The sequence below is a fragment of the Panthera leo genome, chromosome B1 (genome assembly GCF_018350215.1).
Source record: "Panthera leo isolate Ple1 chromosome B1, P.leo_Ple1_pat1.1, whole genome shotgun sequence".
In the NCBI taxonomy this organism is placed as follows: domain Eukaryota; kingdom Metazoa; phylum Chordata; class Mammalia; order Carnivora; family Felidae; genus Panthera; species Panthera leo.
The window spans coordinates 33,512,121-33,532,412 of record NC_056682.1 but is presented as its reverse complement, the minus strand read 5'-3'; the positions used below and the strand labels follow the sequence as shown (position 1 = coordinate 33,532,412).

Sequence of the window (20,292 nt, the reverse complement as noted above, 5' to 3'; positions counted from 1 at the left end):
TATGAGAATTCTAGTTGCTCCCTGTCGTCTTCATCATTATAATTTTTTTTTAATTTATTTGTCTTGAGAGAGAGAGAGAGGAAGGTGAGGGACAGAGAGAGTAAGAGTGGCAGAATCCCAAGCAGGCCCTGCACTGAGAGCACAGAGCCGGATGCAGGGCTCAATCTCACGAAATGTGAGATCATGACCCGAGGAGAAATCAAAAGTTGGAGGCTTATCTGACTGAGCCACCCAGGGGCTCCCCTTTATAATTTTAGTTACACTAGTGAGTTTGTGGTAATATTTCATTTTCAATAAACTTGCAGCCCCTGTTGAAAACCTTTTTTATTATCTTTTTATATCTTGAAGATCAGCTCTTTGTCAAATATATCTGTTAATGGCGTTTTCCATTCTGTGATTTTTTTATTCATTTTCTTAATTGTGTCTCCTAAAAAGTAAAAATTTATCGTTTGAAAACAATTTTAATTTATCACATGTTTCATTTATGGTAATTGCTTTATGTGAACCGTCTTCTAATGTCTTCATTGTTTTGGTTTTTAGATTTGATCTGCTATCGTGAATGTGTGCGTGTGTGGGCAATTTGTGGGAAGGTCAAGGTTCTTATCTTTCCATATGCTTAGCTAGTTATTCCAGCCCACTTTGTTACATTGCCTTTCTTTGCATTGAATTGTTTTCATACCTTAAACAAGATCCAATGATTATTTCTGGGATCTCTCTAGTCTATCCTGTTCATTTACTTTTCAATCCTGAATCCGCGACCACATTGTCTTGTTTACTGCAGCTTTATAGTAAATCAAAAGCCAGTTTGGGTAACCTCTCCAACTTTGTTCTACTCTTTCAGAAATTAAAAATTCTAGATCCTTTCCATTTTTCTAAAATTTAGAATCTATTTGGTAATTTTATTTTATTTATTTTTAATTTTTTTAATCTTTCTTTATTTTTGAGACCAAGAGAGACAGAGCATGAGCAGGGGAGGGGCAGAGAGAGAGGGAGACACAGAATCCAAAGCAAACCATAAGTTCATGACCGGAGCCGAAGTCGGACGCTTAACCGACTGAGCCACCCAGGCGCCCCATTTGTTCATTTTATTTTTTAAAAGCCCTGGAATTTTGTTTGGAGTTTTATTGAATGTGCATATCAGTTTGGAGAGAATTGATATCAATAACATTAAAACTCTTCATGTCGTATCTCTATATTTACTTAGGTCTTTAATTGCTATCAACAGTGTTTTGTAGTTTATAGTGTAGAGCTCTCACATGTCTTTTGTTAAATTTATTTCTACATGTGTAATGTTTGTGGCGTTCTTGTAAGCAGAACTGCTTCTCATTATTTTATTTTTCTATTAGGGTTTCATCTATGAATCTATTGATTGTTTTGTAGGTTGCTTAAGGATTTTCAATAGCAAATATTGACAGTTTACTACTTTCTTCCTAGTCATTATTCCTTCTATTTCTATATCTTATTCCAATGATTAAAAACTCCAGTACAATTTGAGTAGAAGTAATGAGAGTTGGCAACCATTCGTTATTTTTTATTTTAAGGGGAAAACATTCAATATTAAAGGATTAATATGATATTGCTAGGAGAATTGTCATTGGTTTACCTTACTAGATTAAGATAGTTGCCTGAGAAATTTGCTGCAAGTGTTTTGTCTTCAACTATTGAAATGTCCATATGGCAATTTCACTAATTGATTTGTGAATACTAAACCATCTCTTTGTACTCTTGGGAAAAAACTCTTTGCTGTATTCAGTTTACTACTATTTTGTTAAGGGTTTTAAAACCATGTTAATGATTAATATTATTCTGTATTTTTCATTTTTTGTAATGTCATAGCCAGATATTTATATTAGGATTATGGTGATCTCATAACATGAATTAGAAAGTATTTTCTTTTCCTATATTTATAAAGGACATTTTTGGAATGTTTGTTAGAATTCCTAAATGAAACTTTCTGTGCCTTGAGGATTTTTTTGTGTATGTGTGGGAATGAGATTTTATGATTACAAATTCAATCTTATTAATAAAGGCTTATTCAGATTTCCCTTCATATTGAGTCAGTTTTAGATTGTAATTTACAAGGAAAATGTATATTTCATCTAAGTTGTCAAATTTTTGGCATAAGGTGTTTCATAATATTTTTACTATTCTTTTTTTCCCTCATTCTATTCTTTCGTTCTACTCATTCTATTCTATTCTTTTAATGTCTGTAATATCTTTAGAGATAATCTCTTTATAATATCTAATATTGGTTATTTGAGTTCTCTTTTTTCCTTGACTAATATAAAGGAGTTTATCAATTTGATGTTTTCAAATAACTAAAATTGTATTTTACTAATGTTACTGTTTATTTCACTGATTTATTTTATTATCTTTATTATTTTATTTGTCCCACTTATTTAATGGTTACTTTTCTCTTTTTATAGAAACATTTCATGTGTTCTGTCATAAGTATTTAAAGTATTTAAAGCTATGATATTTCTTCTAAACATAAATTTAGATGCATCTCAAAAATCTTGATATGTTGTATTTTTATTATCATTTATTCCAAAATATTTTCTAATTTCTTTTGAGATTTCTTCTTTGGCTCATGTCTTAAGAGTGGCTATTTAACTCCAGCATTTGGAGTTAAAAATTTTTTTTTAATTTTTATTTATTTTTGAGAGAAAGAGAGACAGAGCATGAGCTGGGAAGGGGCAGAGAGAGAAGGAGACACAGAATCTGAAGCAGGCTCCAGGCTCTGAGCTGTCAGCACAGAGCCTGATATGGGGCTCAAACTCACAGACCATGAGATCATGACCTGAGCCAAAGTCAGACACTTAACTACTGAGCCATCCAGACGCTCCCCAATATTTGGTGTTTTTTAAAAAATATATCGTTGTGTCAAATTTTTCTATTTTAATTCTATTTTTGATGAAGAATATAGTTTGTATAACATCATATTTTTTAAAAATGTATTACAATTTTTTATAGCCAAGCATGTTTCTAACTCATTAAACATACATGTGCACTTGAAAAGAATACGTATTTTACAGTGTTGGGTGAAATATTCTATGAACAGCAATTAGAAAAAGTGGTGGATTATTTAGAATTATTTTTATTTAATTTATGTGTCTATTTTCTCTGTCCATTGCTGAGAGAGGAGTGTCAAAATATTGAACTATGGTTTTTGAAATTGTTTTTCTTCTTTCCATTTTTTTCTCTTTTCCATTCCTTTAATATTTGTTTCATGTATTATGAAGCTTAACTATTAGGTTCAGACATATTTATAATTTTTTTATGGTGAATTTTTTATGTTTTGGCTTTCTCCCACTCTAACCTCTTTTTTTTTCCTTCCCCTCCTCCATGGGTTTCTGTTAAGTTTCTCAGGATCCACATAAGAGTGAAAACATATGGTATCTGTCTTTCTCTGTATGGCTTATTTCATTTAGCATCACACTCTCCAGTTCCATACACGTTGCTACAAAGGGCCATATTTCGTTCTTTCTCATTGCCATGTAGTACTCCATTGTGTATATAAACCACAATTTTTTTATCCGTTCATCAGTGGATGGACATTTCGGTTCTTTCCATAATTTGGCTATTGTTGAGAGTGCTGCTATAAACATTGGGGTACAAGTGCCCCTATGCATCAGTACTCCTGTATCCCTTGGGTCAATTCCTAGCAATGGTATTGCTGGGTCATAGGGTAGGTCTATTTTTAATTTTCTGAGGAACCTCCACACTGTTTTCCAGAGTGGCTGCACCAGTTTGCATTCCCACCAACAGTGCAAGAGGGTTCCCGTTTCTCCACATCCTTGTGCTTTTAGCCATTTTGATAGGCGTGATGTGATATCTCATTATGTTTTGATTTGTATTTCCCTGATGATGAGTGATATTGAGCATCTTTTCATGTGCCTGTTGGACATCTGGATGTCTTCTTTGGAGAAATGTCTATTCGTGTCTTCTGCCCATTTTTTATATTGGATTATTCATTTTGTTGATGTTGAGTTATTTAAGTTCTTTATACATTTTGGATACTAATCCTATATTAGCTATGTCATTTGCAAATATCTTCTTCCATTCAGTAAGTTGTCTTTTAGGTTTGTTGATTGTTTCCTTTGTTGTACAGAAGCTTTTAATTTTGATGTAGTCCCAATAGTTTATTTTTTGCTTTTGTTTCTCTTGCCCCTGGAGACTTACCTAGAAAAATGTTGCTATGGCCAATTTCAGAGAAGTTACTGCCTGTGTTCTCTTCTAAGATTTCTATGGTTTCAGGACTCACATTTATATCTTTAATCCATTTTGAGCTTATTTTTTTGGGATGGTGTAAGAAAGTGGTCCAGTTTCATTCTTTTGTTTGTAGCTGTCCAGTTTTGCAGCACCATTAAAACTGTTTTTAACATTTTATTCATTTTTGAGAGACAGAGAGTGACAGAGTACAAATACCAGTGGGGCAGAGACGGGGAGACACAGAATCCAAAGCAGGCTCCAAACTCTGAGCTGTCAGCACAGAGCCCGAAGGGGGGCTTGAACTCACAAACTGTGAGATCATAACCTGAGCCGAAGTTAGATGCTTAACTCTCTGGGTCACCCAGGCGCCCCTATAGCACCATTTATTGAAGAGACTTTTCCCCATTGCACATTGTTGCCTCCTTTGTTGATTAATTCACCATATAATTGTGGGTTTATTTCTGGGCTTTAGTCTGTTCCATTGATCTATGTGTATTTTTTTATGCCAGTATCATACTGTTTTGATTACTACAGCTTTATAGTATAACTTAAAGTCTGGATTTATGACACCTCCAGCTATGTTGGCAAATTGATTCTTTTATCATTATGTCATTATACAATATCTGTCTTGTCAGGAAGTGTATTTTACCTGATATCAACATAATATCCTAGCCTTCATATATTTACTCTTTGTGTAATGTATTATTTTTCATCCATTTCCTTCAACATATCTGTCTTTCTATTTAAAATGTGTCTCTTGTAATTTGGCAAGTAGTTGGGTGCTGTTTTTTAGCAAATTCTGACAATCTGATTTCTAATTATAATGTTTGATCCATTAACATTTAATGTTTTGAATGATATGTTGTATTTAATATTTGATTTCTGTCTGAGTTTTTTATTGTTGTTGTTTGTTTCTCTGGTCTTCTTTTTTGGATCTTTGGATTATTTGATTTTTTTATTACCTTCCTTACTGGCTTTTTATTTATCTATTGGGTTTTTAGAAATATCTCTCTGCTTTAGGTTTAAGCTTTTATTTCAGATATTACAATATTTATTTAAAATTAATATTGTATCATTTAATATAAAATGTAAAAACTTCACAATCATATAAGTCTATTTATACCACGATTTTTTATGTTAATTTGGATATGTATACATCTGTAAACATTATGAATTCCATGATGCATGGCTATAATTTTGGCTTAAAGTGGTCATGTGTACCTGAAAGAAATTCAATGAAAAAATAATTTTATTTCCTGGATTATTTATCATTTCCTATCTTTTTATTCTTAGAAATTCAATTTTCCATCTTCTGCCAATCCCTTGAGCCTGAATGACTTCTTTTACTGATTTTTGTAGTACAGGGTCTGCTGGCAGAATTTTACCTTTGAATTATCAGACAAAATTTCAAAGCATCCATCATAAAAATACTTCAGTGAACAGGGACACCTGGGTGGCTCAGTCAGTTAAGCATCCAACTCTTGATTTTAGCTCGGGTCATGATCTCACAGTTTGTAAGACTGAGCTCCATGTCTGGCACTGCTCTGACACTGTGGAGGTTGCTTGGGATTCTCTCTCTCTCCCTCTTGCTCTGCCCCTCCCCTGCTTGCTCTTTCCCTCTCTCTTAAAAATAAATAAACTACAGGAGTGCTGATGCATAATGGCACTCGTACCCTGCTGTTTACGGCAGCACTTTCAACAATAGCCAGACTATGGAAAGAGCCTAAATGTCCATCAACTGATGAATGGATAAAGAAGGTGTGGTTTATATATACAATGGAATCCTCCTTGGCAATGAGAAAGAATGAAATCTGGCCATTTGTAGCAACATGGATGGAACTTGAGGGTATTATGCTAAGTGAAATAAATCAGGCAGAGAAAGACAGATACCGTATGTTTTCACTCGTATGTGGATCCTGAGAAACTTAACAGAAGACCATGGGGGAGGGGAAGGAGAGAAAAAAAATTACAGTGAGGGAGGGATGCAAACCATAAGAGACTCTTAAGAACTGAGAACAAACTAAGGGTTGATAGGGGGTGGAAGAGAGGGGAAAGTGGGTGATGGGCATGGAGGAGGGCACCTGTTGGGATGAGCACTGGGTGTTGTATGGAAACCAATTTGACAATAAACTATATTTAATATAAAAAAGGAAATAGACATTAAAAAATAATGCTCTAGTGAACAATTATAAACATGCTTGAAACAAATGAAACAAAATAGAATGTCTCAGGGGATGGATAGAAACCTCAGAAAAAAATAGAAGATATAAATAAGAATCTAAAGGAAATTTTAGAACTGAAAAGTAAAATACATGGAAAAAATAAAACTTTTAATGCATGGGCTCAATATCAAAATGGAGAGGGCAAGGATGCTTAGGTGGCTCAGTTGTTAAGCATCTGACTCTTGACTTCAGCCCAGGCACATGATTGTGAGATTGAGCCCTGCATTGGGCTCTGTGCTCAGCATGGAGGCTGTTTGGGATTCTCTCTCTCCCTCTCTGTCTGCCCTTCCCCTACTTGTGCACATGCTCTCTCACTCTCTTTTTCAAAGTAAACATTAAAAACAAAAAAGAACAGAGACGGCAGGAGAAAATAATCAGTGAATATGGAATAATAGAAATTACACAATCTAAATAACAAAGAAAATTTTCTGAAAAAAAAAAAGCCACTCTCAGGAATATGTGGTAATAAAACAAAAGATGAAAAACTGAGGTCATCAGAGACCCCAAAGGAGAGGAGAAAGAGTATGGAGCTGAAAAAATATCAAATGAATATCTTGATACTGAAAATACCCACATTTGGCAAAGGAGACACTAAAAACCTACAGGTTCAAGAAGCTGAACAACTTCAAAACAGGATAAACTCAGACAATCTCCAATATATAAATCTCAAACAATTCCAAGACATACCGTGGTTGGTTTTCTATATACATACATACACGTGTATGAAATGTATTATCTAGAGTAACCACTAAAAAACCTATACAGGGAGGTACACTGAAAAACGCTATAGATAAATCAAAATGGAATTTGAAAGTATATGTAAGCAATCCATAAGATGGCAGGAAAAGGAAACTAAAACATGAGAAAAGAAGAAACAGGAACAAAAAAAATAGCAGACTTAAGTCTTAATATAGTAATAATTACTTCAAATTGTATAAATACTGAAAATGGCAGAGTGGATGAAAAATATCACTAAACTTTACGGTGTTTATACAATGTCTTCCAGAAAACACAGAGAATACTTCCCTTCTCATTTTATGAAGCCAACATTACTTTGATACCTAAACCAAACAAAGACAGTATAAACAAAATTAAATAGAATTCAACAATGCACAACAAGAGTAATACACCATAACCAAATGGGATCTTTTCCAGGAATACAATACTGGCCCAATATTCTAAAATTAATCAACATAATTTACCATATTAACAATGGAAAGAAGAAAAAAGATCACATGATATCATTAATTGACACAGAAGAAAGCTTTTGCTAAAATACAACAATCATTTATGATTAAACATTTCAGAAAATTAGCAATATAACAGGATGTCCTTGACTTGATAGCGAGTATTTACAAAACCCTACAGCCATAGGATTATTATTGGTGAAAGACTGAATGTTTTCCTCCTAAAATCTGGAACCAGGCAAATACGTACACTCTCACTACAGCTAGTCAACATATTCCCAGGACATCTAGTCAGTTCAACTCAGAAACAAAAGGAAATAAAAGGCATATAGATTGGAAAGGTAGAAGGAAAAAAAAGTCCTTACTTGCAGATGACATACAGTGGTTGGCATAGAAAATTCTACAAAATCTAACAGGCTAACCAAGCATCAAACAAAAAATATCTTCTGGGTGTAATAAGTGCATTCAGCAAAGTCACAGAATATTGCATCATAAAAATATCAATTGTATTTAAACACTCGCAATGAACATGAGGAAACTGAAGTTTAAACTGTAACACCATTTGCAACTGTTCAAAAAGAAATAAAACTGTTACAAATCAGAGAACTAAATACAAAGCTTGTTCACTGAAAACTACAAGATTCTGATGAAAATCATCAAAAAGATGTAAATAGGTGGGGTCTTATTTTGTATTACTAAATTGGAAGACCACATGGGAAAGATGTTAATTTCTCCAGTGGATATATAGGGTTATCACAATTCCCACTGGAATTACTGTAAGACTTTTTATAAATATAGACAAGATTATTCCAAAACTTATAGGGGAAGACAAAGGAACCGGAGTAGCTAAAAGAAATCTGAAAAAAGAAAAAAAAAAAAACAGGAGTAATCACTTTGAGAGCTATTATAGAGAGAGTCAGACTGTCAGGACAATAGACACAGAGATCAATGGAACCAAATAGAAATCTCAGAAATAGTTCCACCCTAGTAAAGCCAACTCTTTTTTGACAAAGTTTGTAAAGCAAATCAATGGAGGAAGTAGAATCTTTTCAGCAAAAGGTGCTGAAACTATCCAGCAAAAAAATACAAAAAAAAAAGAAACTCAACCTAAATCTCAATGCTTTTACCAAATTCATGTCAAAATTAACTCAAAATAGATCATGGGTGTCAGTGTAGAATGCAAAACTATAATACATTTAGATAAAACAGCTAATATCTTAGGATCTTGGGCTAAGGCAAAGAATTCTTCCACTTGACATCAGTTCATTTGACATGACTAATAAAAGACAAAGTTGATAAATTGGACTTCATTGAAATCGAAAGTGCTTAACTCTACCAAAGTCTCATTATGAGGATGAAAAGACAAGCTGCAAATTGGGAGGAGACATTGGCAAACTGACAGAGGACTAGCGCCTGGAAAAATAAAGAGTTCTCAGAACTCAACAATAATAACGCAAGCAATTCAATCAGAAAATAGGCGAAAGGTAGGAAGAGACATCTCACCAAAGACAATATACGGGTGACAAATAAGCACTTGAGAGATGTGTGGCATCATCAATCATTCAAGAAATGCAAATGAAACTATAATGAAATATCATTTCATTCAATTAGAATGGCTAAACCAAAAACAATAATTACGTCGCCAGAAAGCTGGCAAAGGATATAAGGAATACTGGATCATTAATACATTGCTGATGAGAATATTAAATAATATAACACTCTGGAAAACAATTTGGCAACTTAAAAAAAGAACAAACATGCAACCTCCCTCAGGGGAAGCAATTGTACTCCTGGGATCAGTGAGAGAGATGAGAGGTCATTTTCTGGTGGAATAGTTCTGTATCTTGATTGCAGTGGTGCAAATTACACCTATGATAAAATGCCACGTGAACACAAACATGCATTAGACTAGTGTGTATTTCTGGGTTTGTTGGAAACAACCACAAAGTGGCTCAGTTGGTTGAACATCGGGCTCTTATAGTGGCTCTTATAGTATAGTTATTGTACTATAATTATGTGAGATGTAACCGCCGGGGAAATTGAGGGAGGTGTGCACAGACATCAGATTCTGCTACGCTATCTCTGTAACTACCTATGAGTCTACAATTATTTCAAAATAAAATTTAAAAAAATGAGATACTAGTACTTTGTATTCACACATCGGAAAAATGTGGGATCCTCTGTTTTCTAAGAAAATAAAATTTTTGAATATAGTTTTGGGGAAAGAAAAGCGATGCCCACGATGATTCAGCCCATTAAAATGTGCATTCTGGTTGCACGCTGAACATATAATCCTACCTTTTGGGAGTTACTGAGAATGAGGCAGGTTGTGTCCACGAAGCATGGACATAAAGGGACATCTACTGACTCTGCTGGAGTAGGGCACATTGTGACTGTTCTGCCAGCTCTTTGAGGAAGGGTGAGTAACATCGCCCAGGTGGATATGTTTAATTTAAGTTCAATATTTTCTTTATTGTGTTTTGTAACTATCTGTTTTCAAATTCATGAGATAACAAAGTAAGATTGTTGGGTAAACAGCTATGTCGAGAGGATGATGTCAACTTTAATAACGAACGTGTTTATGTCTCTACAAACTACACAAATGTTTGTTTTGCACGTTCATATAAGATAGTGCACGTATTACCTCTCCAAAGTGATTTTGAGCTCGTTCTATTCAGTCAAACCCAAGTGATGGTTCTGATACTAGAGCTTTCTCTACTCCGTCACCATTTCCTCTCTAATAGAGCCAATATTCCACTTTTCTTCTTGGGGCCTCGTAAATCTTAAAATAGAATGGCTATTATCCACATAGGGTAATTCAGATAGAACTAAGTAAATTACAGAATGGTGTAAGAAGAATCCAATGATTCCCTATGTACTTCTGTCGCATCCACGTACTGAGAGAGTTGAGATATACGACCTTAGTTCTTGGTCTGAGGATACCCATGGGATTTGTTACAGGGCATGTGGGAAAATAGAGTCATTCTACTGATTGCTCAGAATGCCATCCCTTAACTTGTGCAGAGAAAAAAAAAAACTATAAAGAATTACACGAAGGGGAACCTGAGTGGCTCAGTTGGTTGAACATCTGGCTCTTAATTTGGCTCAGGTCATGATCTCAGGGTTCGTGGGTTCGGGCCTCACATCGGGCTCTGTCCTGACAGCAGGGAGCCTGCTTGGGATTCTCTTTCTCCCTCTCTCTCTGCCCCTCCCTCCCTTTGTCTCAAAATAAACAAATTAACCTAAAACAAGAAGAATTACATGAAGATATTAGCAGAGGTTGTCTCTCTATAGCGAGTTTCATTGATACTTTTCTGTGTTTTCTAAATTTCTGTTATGATTAATACATACTGCTTTTATCTGAATATATAGTTGTTGGGTTAATATATGTTAAGATATATGCATTTTATGTATATTTGATATACACATCAAATATATTTTGTATCAAATATATATATATGCCTTTACTTAGTATTTTCTCTAGTTTTTTTCTCAACTTGCTTCCAGAATCTCTTTCAGTCTCTTCTAGTGTTTACCAAATCATGAAATCTGGGCAGAAAGCCTTTTCGTATGAGTGGGGTTGATTTTGCTTATGTGTTTTTATCATGAGAGGAACGTGCTGAGATTTGGAAACAGCCTCAAGGCTTCTCTTCCCCATAATTTGTTTTATCTGCTATCTTTGTAAACTGACTAAATCTCACTACCTCTCTGCCCTCTTTTCCAGGGAGTTCCTAGCCTCAAATTACAGTGAAACCTACTACTCTATAAAAGGAGAGGCCGTCACCAGCTACCCTTCCACCACGGTATCTTATGGAACTTTCCTATGTCTTCTGAAATTTTCTCATGGGATTTTGAAATGCAATCCAGCTGTACAGGCAGCTTCTGAAAATGTTATGTCAGAGGCAAATCTTACATTGAATACTGTCACAAATCATTCTAGAATAGAAAACATGACCCTTCAAACTCTAAAGGAGGCTGACTACTGTCTCACAAGCAGACTGATGACTGTTAATGTATTTTTTCTTAACTAAACTGACTTCTGTGTACCCCAAATGGTGTTAAGTCTGGAGAAAGGGTAAAGCAGAAACCAAAGAAGTAGAAGGCACCCTGATGAGATTGTCATCGGGCTAAAGGGATAAAAACTAATGACATGAAACTATTTTAAAACCTCCATCTAATTGACCCTTATGTGAGTCCTATTCCCCGGCCTAGGCCTTCTGCTGCACCAACATTGTGGTCTCTCCTTCATTCTCCAAATGAATTTTTGTTCATTTATCATCAATAATATGCCAGTGGATACAGGTTCTATTTTTACGGTCTTCCTTCCCTTTCCATGCCCTCTGTAGCCTTCTAACTGAAGATGACATTATTCCTTTTCACCAAAAGTATACTTTCTAAAAACTTATTTCCTGGTTAAGGCATGTGTCAATCATGGAATGTAAACCTTCAGGCAATCTTTGTAAAATAGAAATGGAAGAAAACTGGGCAACATGCTTTTATGCAGGGGGTGGCTGTTGGCCTAAGAGGGTCTGCGATCACACAGGGAGTGTCGCTCATGGACAAAATGGACAAAATGGAAAAGGTGATTACCTGATGGAACCGTTACAGGCAGAGCACCACGTAGGGAGTGACAGGGATACCAACTTGACTGAAGCAAGGCCGCAGGAGGAAAGGGCTTGAGGGGACCTGGCTGGAGAGCGAAACCTAATTTTAGCAATCATCAACAACATTGGCATGGGGCGCTTGGGTGACTCGGTCCGTTAGGTGTCCAACTCTTGATTTTGACTCAGGTCATAATCTCACGATTTCGTGAGTTTGAGCCCTGCATGGGTTCTGTGCTGATGGTGCAGAGCCTGCTTGAGATTCTCCCTCTTTCTCTACCCCTCCCCCATTCGCACCGTCTCTGTCTCTCTCAAAATAAATAAATAAACTTAAAAAAATTTTTTTTTTTAAAAATTGGACTGATTTCATAGGCAACTGGGGAAAAATTATAATAACAACACGAGAAGGGTAGTTTGGTAGACATTTTAGGGTGGATGAGAGGAGAAATACTTAAATGGAAAAGGGTCACATTTCTGAGACTGGATTCATCAACTAATATACTCCTAAATCTGTGAGGAAAGAATCCACATCCTGCTTCATACAAAGTAACGATGCAATTAGAATAAAAGGATTCTGAAGGAGTTCAAAATTTTCCAAATGACAGAGTGCAATGAGCGAATACATGAAGGAGCATTTGTGAGAATGCAATGCTGATATATTGTGAACGTAAAATACGTGTATAGTGATATCTATGCAATATGAGCATATGTATTTATATAAATAGTCTCTTCATCTATTTTAGGATCACTGTTTTTACCAAGGATCCATCATACATGAATTTGATTCTTCTGCCAGTATCAGCACATGTAATGGTCTGAGGTATTGCACAGTTCTCTATTTTGTTTATAAGTTTGCTTAAGGCATTTTCAGAGACATTTGCTTTTCATCTTTCAAACAGCCTTATAAATAGAAAAAAATCATGGGAAAAAGCTACTGCATATTTTCAGCATGAGTAGCCCTTCTAGCCCATCACTGATGTCCATTTCTGACAAAAAGATGTCTAATGCACAGCCCTAAGCAAGACAAATTTTTTGTCAAGGGATTCAGAGACTGCTGGGAATAATCTAACCTGTCCTCTCATGTCGGAGACACTGAAATCAGAGACTAGCCTCTGGACATTCAATGTGCTGGTGATAGAACTCTATGGAAAAACCAGGTCTCCTGACTTCTAGTCCTGTGAATTCCCACCACAACACAACACTTCACAGCTTTTTGCTCTTCAGGAGTTTAGAGTCTTTAGAAATCAAAAAAGCCAGAAGTATAGTCTGTATCAGTTCCTTATAGATCTTGGGCTTAAGGATAAAAGAGGAAATGTGGGGTAGCAGGATAGGAGAACAAGACATTTCCGCCTTCATTTATGAGTACTTTACTTAAGTAGATCCCAATATATTCAAGAATAAAGACTCTTTTAATGACAAAATTGCCATGTAATAGTATTTGTGCTTTCATATAGTTACTCTACAATTAAAGCATGATGGACATAAAAATTCACAAAATATTTGTGAGAACTCTGAGATTTCAAAGTAGAGATTGGGCTGGTAAGCTTCTGAAAATCTAGAGGAGTTGATTCTTACGCACGTTATTGATTCAAAGGCCACATATCACCTCACCTTTTTATCACTCAGAATATGTGTGCAGCCAGATGCTCATGAGGCCTTGGTCTTATAGTTTCCTTTCTTAGCTAGGCAAAGTCAATAAAATGGAACAGAGAAATATGGTGAGAAATAAAGTAGTAAAATGGTATAGATTGAATATACATCATATTTCCATTTTCTGTAGGGGATTCTTCAGGGTATATAACCAAAGGTACCTCATCGAACCAGTGAAATATTCAGATGAGGGACAACATTTTGTGTTCAGATATAATCCAAAGGCACAGTTCGCTGCCAATTATTCTTGTACGGAACTCAATTTTACCAGGACAACTGATCCGAAGGATGCTATTAAAATGGCGGAAGACCTCAAAACAGAAGTAAGTGCCTTTTTGAAAAAATCATCTTAATGTCAGGATAAGCACCTCTTATTTCCTTTCTGATCTCAAAAGAGAGAAATGAGCACAACTAGTGAAATATACATGCCACCTGAGTCTGACTCTTCGTTGTTTGAAATCTAAAATGTCAAACTTTTTATCAACATAGAAAATGTTCGTTACCTACAGCAAATCTCGGTTTGTCCCATCAGTTTTAAGGAACGGGAATTTTTGCAACCCTACATGTGATTTATACCATCAGGGCTACAAGTGGTTGGAAAGAATGAAATTTGCAATGTCTTAAAACCTCTACGAGCTATTGTTTCCCCTTGTCGTCGCTGCCATCAATTTGTTGGGAGAGGGGGGATTTGCTGATGATAAGTCAAGGTCTGCCCCTTTCATCAGGCCAAATATTCTAATTATTAATTATTAAGGACAATTAAGAGTAATTGCAAGTTCAATTTCTGGCAGATGATTGCACCATGAGACTCCTATGTGTTTTAAGCTTTCTTGTATGACTAGTTCATATCACCTCAAATCCTCACGAGGTGTTAGCCTTTAAAGATCCATGAGTGCCCATCTGCTTCACATATCCATGGTCCAGATTGTGTCTGAAACCTAGTAGGTGCCTAACTGATGTTTTTGATGGATTCAATCAATTAATAAATGATCACTAAAAAGAAGTCCCCCCCCAAAATGACTTAGTTAGATCTTTGAACAATACGCCTCTGGTTTATTACTCGGAGAATATGCATGTACCTCAATAGATGACATTGAGAGCTGAAGACAGAATTTTCTGGTATTGTTGATTTATAAAAAGTAAGGATCTGTTATTAGCAACCTTTATACATTTCTTTGGAACTGAGACTACCACAAAGTAGGAGATTGAGAGACAGGAGAGGAGTAGAAGGAATACAGTCAGTCCTATTAGCCAGTCCCACGATTTGCTCTCCACTCTTGATGAGTTGAGTCCTTTTTATATGAGCTATTTATATGAGCTATTTAGCTATTATAAAGCTATTTGCTTTATAAATGAAAAAAAAGTTAAAAACTGTATTCATGATTCTTTATTTATAACTCTTCTATTTATTTATTTAGAGTATAGCTGACAATGTTACATCAGGCTCAGGTGTACAACCTAGTGATTGAACATCTCCATACATCATGCTACATTCACCACAGGTGTTGCTACCCTCTGTCACCATGCAACGATACCGCAATGCCATTGACTATATTCCTATGCTATGCCTTTTATTCCATGACTTATTCATTCCATAACTGGAAGCCTGTGTCTCCCACGCCCCTTCACCTATTTTGCCTCCTACACCCTCCTTCCCTATGACAACCATCCGTTTGTTCTCTGTATTTATAGGTCTGATTCTGGTTTAACTTGTTTGTTTATTCGTTTATTTTGAATTTTAGATTCCACACCTAAGTGAAATGTTATTTGTCTTCCTCAGTCTGACTTATTTCACTTAGTATAATACCTTCTGGATTGATTCATACCGTTGTAAATGGCAAGATCGTATCCTTTCTTATGGCTGCATAATATCAGTGTGTGCGTGTGTGTGTTTGTGTGTGTGTGTCACATCTTCTTTACCCTTTCATCTACCAATAGCCACTTAGGATGCTTCCATATCTTGGCCATTGTAAATAATGCTGCAATAAATACAACTTATTTTACGTGAAAGACGATCTGATGTAAAGGGCCACATGTTTTAATAATATATGGGGCTTTCTTTAGATAAATTCCTGGAATTATTAGTTATACTCCTCTTCCTCACCTTCCTGTATCAATAATACTAACATTTCTTACCATGAAAATTTTAACGTAAAATGAGAAACATTGACCATACTCTATTAAATTTTTCATAAATTTCCAGAACACCCATAAAGAAAAGTATGTGGAACTGTTCATTGTTGCTGATGATAACGTGGTAAGTTTTCAAATGAATATTTGCTCCTCATTCATACTTATAAAACTATAGTGATCCTAAAAAAGAGAAAAAAATATTTTAATCGGAATTCCATTTTGGGCTCAATGTTGTTTTTAGCTTCCCCAAACAGATTTATATAAGAGATGATAAGGTCCTTTGGCAGTATAGAAGACTAAGCCAAAATAGAATTCTCCTCCTTTTTCTGAGCATATGGAAATGATGAACAACATACACAAAATTGAAAAAATGTGCACAATCTATAGTTGAGCTCAGAAGAAAACACAGAAAATCTCCAAGTCCTAAAAATGAGAAGAGAATCTCTTGTCAGAGCAGTAAGTAAAATTCACAGGCTTGGTGACATATAGTATATAGAATGTATTGAATAATGCCCAGAGCCATGATGAGCTGCCCCATCTCTGAAAAGGGAACCGGAGAATGTCTCCCTACTGAAACTGCAAAGAGAAAAGGAATGTTCTGTTTGTTTGTGGCAATAGGAAGGGGATATATTACGCACAGGAAAGCAAAAATGTTAAACACGTGTCATATAATGATATGGAGCGTGATATATTTTTCTTTAGATACAGAAATGTCAAGCAAAGCTTTTAATGTAAAACTTGATTAGAAACTTGATAAACTGTTACAGCTCAAGTCAAAAATGTTCTATGAAGACATTTTCATAATCTAAGATAAAACTAATCACATGAGGAAGAGTCAACTAACATAATGGGAAGGAGAATAAGCTCTCCAAGAACTGTAAACCAGCCACTGATATTTCAGATTATATACCTAACAATAGAGTCAAAGAAGATGTGCAACAAAAAATAACAGAGTTACAGGCAGAGTAAGTTTTTTTTCAGTTCCCCTCTATCAGGAAATTTTAGGTAAAGTAGGAAAAAATTCAACACAAGTAGAAAAGATCTGAGTCACATAAATATCGTTTTGATATAATCAACTGGTAGAATCTCCAAAACACACAAAATAGACAATCTATAATCTTTTCAAATGCAAATAAAATACTTCCAAAAATTAAACTGGTATTTGACCACAAAGAAAGTAAAAAGAAATAGAAAAAAAATAGATATATAATAAAGAGCACCCTTTTGTTTTTAAACCACAACCAGATTGGAAGTTATAACAAAAATTGATACATTAAGCCACTAAATGATCATTGGTTTGGAAACTAAAGCAAAATACATTTCCAAATATTAACTGACTGAAGAAGTCAAATCTGAAATTATGAAACATTTATAACAGCAAAAAGAAAAGACTGGTATAGATAAAACTTTAGATGCAGGAGGCGTAGCAGTATTTAGAAGGATATTTGTAGTCTTAGACATTTCTATGAAAGAGAAAGAAAAATTTAATGAACTAAGAGTCTAACTGGAAAAGTTATAAAATGAAACAGAATAAATCAAAAAAGGATAGAAAGGAGAAAAAAATCTTAACAATGCATGAAATTAATAAAAGACATGAGTCAAAATGAAGCAATTGGTAGATCAACAAAGCCAAATGCTCATTCCTTGAATAGATTGGTAAAATAGAGAAATCTCTGACAATAATTATTAAAAAAAATAAAAGTACAAATAAAATTAGAAGTAGAAGGAAGCATAACTATAAATATAGTACAGGTTACACGTCAATAAAAAATATATGTACAACCTGTGCCAATACAGTTATGAGCAGAAGCATGCAGTAAAATGTTACCAAGCTGACTTGCGAAGAAATAGTAAACCCAAAAAAGATTGTAATGAATTTTAAAAATTAAATAAGCAGTCCACAGTCTCTCAACAAATGAAGACACTAGGCTCACATGCATTTAAACACAAATTTTGCCAAAATTTGCTTTAACAGATAATATCTTTTACAAACAAATTTGAAGAATAAGCAAAGGGAAAAATTCTTCGCACATGTTATACAGTTATTATACCTTTTGCATTAGATATCTACTGCTGTGTAACAAACAACCCCAAGCTTAGTGTGGTTTGCTTGTATAGCAGTTCCACTGGGCTAGCTGGCTGGTGTAAAAATGGCTTCAGACACTTGACTCATATGTAGTACCAATGTCAGTTGGCCACGTAAGCAGTAGGCTCGCCTGTGCTTCTCATATGATAGCTGGGCATCAAAATATCAAGAAAGAGGCCAGGCTTCAGTATGTAAGACTTTTTAAGCTCCTGCTTGTACTACAATTATTAGTTAATGTCTCCTTAGCCAAACTAAGCCATAGAGTCAAGCCTAGAATCGATGTTGGAGGGAAATACACAAGGGTGTGGATATCTGGAAGAGGGATTTCTTAAGGATCATTACTGTAACGATCTATGATGACTTTGATAACAAATCCAGACAGGAAAGTAAAATTGTAAGACGATTTCACTTACCAAAACAACTGCAAAATCCTAAAAAAAATAGTTGAAAACCCAGTCCTTGCACAGATCCAAAGAAAGTTTACATGGCAATGGTTTATCCCAGGAATGAAATCATCTCAAATATTTCTGATAAAACTCTTAGCAAGTAAAAGATGGAAGAAAATAAAGAACATTTACCGAAATCGTTCTATCCTGTATAAATATTAAACTTAAACTGTAATGTTGGAGGTTTTTTCCTCCAAAAGTGAGAATAAGATACATTTATTTTCACTGTCAATACATTTTATTTTAACATATTCACTGAAATTTTTAGTCACCATAATAAAACAAAATAAATGGGATCTATGTTAGTTTAAAAGAAAGACACAACATTATTGCATATTTTTAAAAATGAGGAGAAACTACAATTGTCAATTTTATAAAAAAAAAAAAAAGAAGTTGGTAAGTTTTGGGCACTAGATAGGCTTACTTTAACATGTTTATGAGAACATGTTAACTCACTTTGAAAAGATTGCTAAAATAATTTCTTTGCCCTTAACAATAAGTTATTAGTAAAAAGTAAGAACAGTTTATTAAATTTAATATTTTACCCCAGGTACCAGGCAAATATTTGCTTGATATGATTTAGGGGCATTAAACTGGGCATAACTCTCACATAGGCTGCCTTAATATTGTCTTTAAATATTTAAATTTTTTTAAGAGAAGTTCCTATAGTAAATCATTCATTTTCATTTAACAAATAGTTAATGAGCATCTAATATGCTAGATGCAGAGTGTTGAATGTATATATTTATAATTATATGAGTAATATATTTATACATACATACATGTATATGTTAGCTGATTATAAAGGGCAACAGCAAGAACAATGTAGAGTTATTGTATTCTGGTAAGACAGAAAAACAAAGGCAGCTTTTGGAAAACATGTTGAGGAGTTTACATATCTTGAAGACAATGTGACGAATTTTAAGCAGGTGAGTAAGGATATGGATGTATACAACCAGACCCAGCAAGTTGAAAGGATAAGCAGAACACAGGTGTCTAGATACTGGGGAAGACTAACCATTAATAAAGCCTTGGCAATAAGGATGCAAAGACTCTGTACGCATTTGTCTTCCTTACCCCCATTGGTGGAAATCACTGATTGATAAAGTACCCTATCCCTATGATCTCTAAGATACTCACTTGGGGGGTTCTGGGTGACTCAGTCAGTTAAGTGTCTGACTCTTGGTTTGGGCTAAGATCATGATCTCATGGTTCATGAGTTTGAGCCCCACATCAGGCTTTGTGCTGACAACACGGAGCCTCCTTGGGAGTCTCTCTCTCTCTCTCTCTCTCTCTCTCTCTCTCTCTCTCTCCCCCGCCTCCCCTGTTCACTCTCTTTGTCACTCTCTCAAAATAAATGAATAAACATTTTAAAAAATAGAAAGATTTAAAAAAATTTTAAGTGCATTTATTTATTTTGTGAGAGAACGTGAAAGCATGAGCTGGGGATCGGCAGAGGGAGAGGGAGAGAGAGAATCCCAAGCAGACTCCATGCGGTCTGCCCACAGCCCGACTCAGTGTTTGATCTCATGAACCTTGAGATCACGACCCGAGCCAAAATCAAGAGTCTGACACTTAGCCAACTGAGCCACCCAGGCACCCCAGTCTCAGGATCTTTCTCAACTGTATTTTAGGCAAGCTCTACCAACTGGTCACCAAGAATTCTGGTGTGAAACCATATTTGCCACCCAGAATTTAAGGGAATGGTGGAAAAAAGGAAACTCTGTACAATGAAACACTAGGAGGGATAGGGTA

The 20,292-nt window shown here is 35.1% G+C and overlaps 1 protein-coding gene across 1 annotated transcript in view; it reads left to right on the top strand.

The window, feature by feature from the left end:
- Positions 1-20,292, top strand: part of ADAM7 (ADAM metallopeptidase domain 7) — a 63,279-nt gene that overhangs the window by 9,061 nt on the left and 33,926 nt on the right. Inside the window, exons 4-7 of the mRNA XM_042933846.1 lie at positions 11,346-11,424; positions 12,966-13,042; positions 14,003-14,195; positions 16,076-16,129. Coding sequence (XP_042789780.1) covers positions 11,346-11,424; positions 12,966-13,042; positions 14,003-14,195; positions 16,076-16,129 — 403 coding nt within the window. The remainder of the gene's footprint in view (positions 1-11,345; positions 11,425-12,965; positions 13,043-14,002; positions 14,196-16,075; positions 16,130-20,292) is intronic.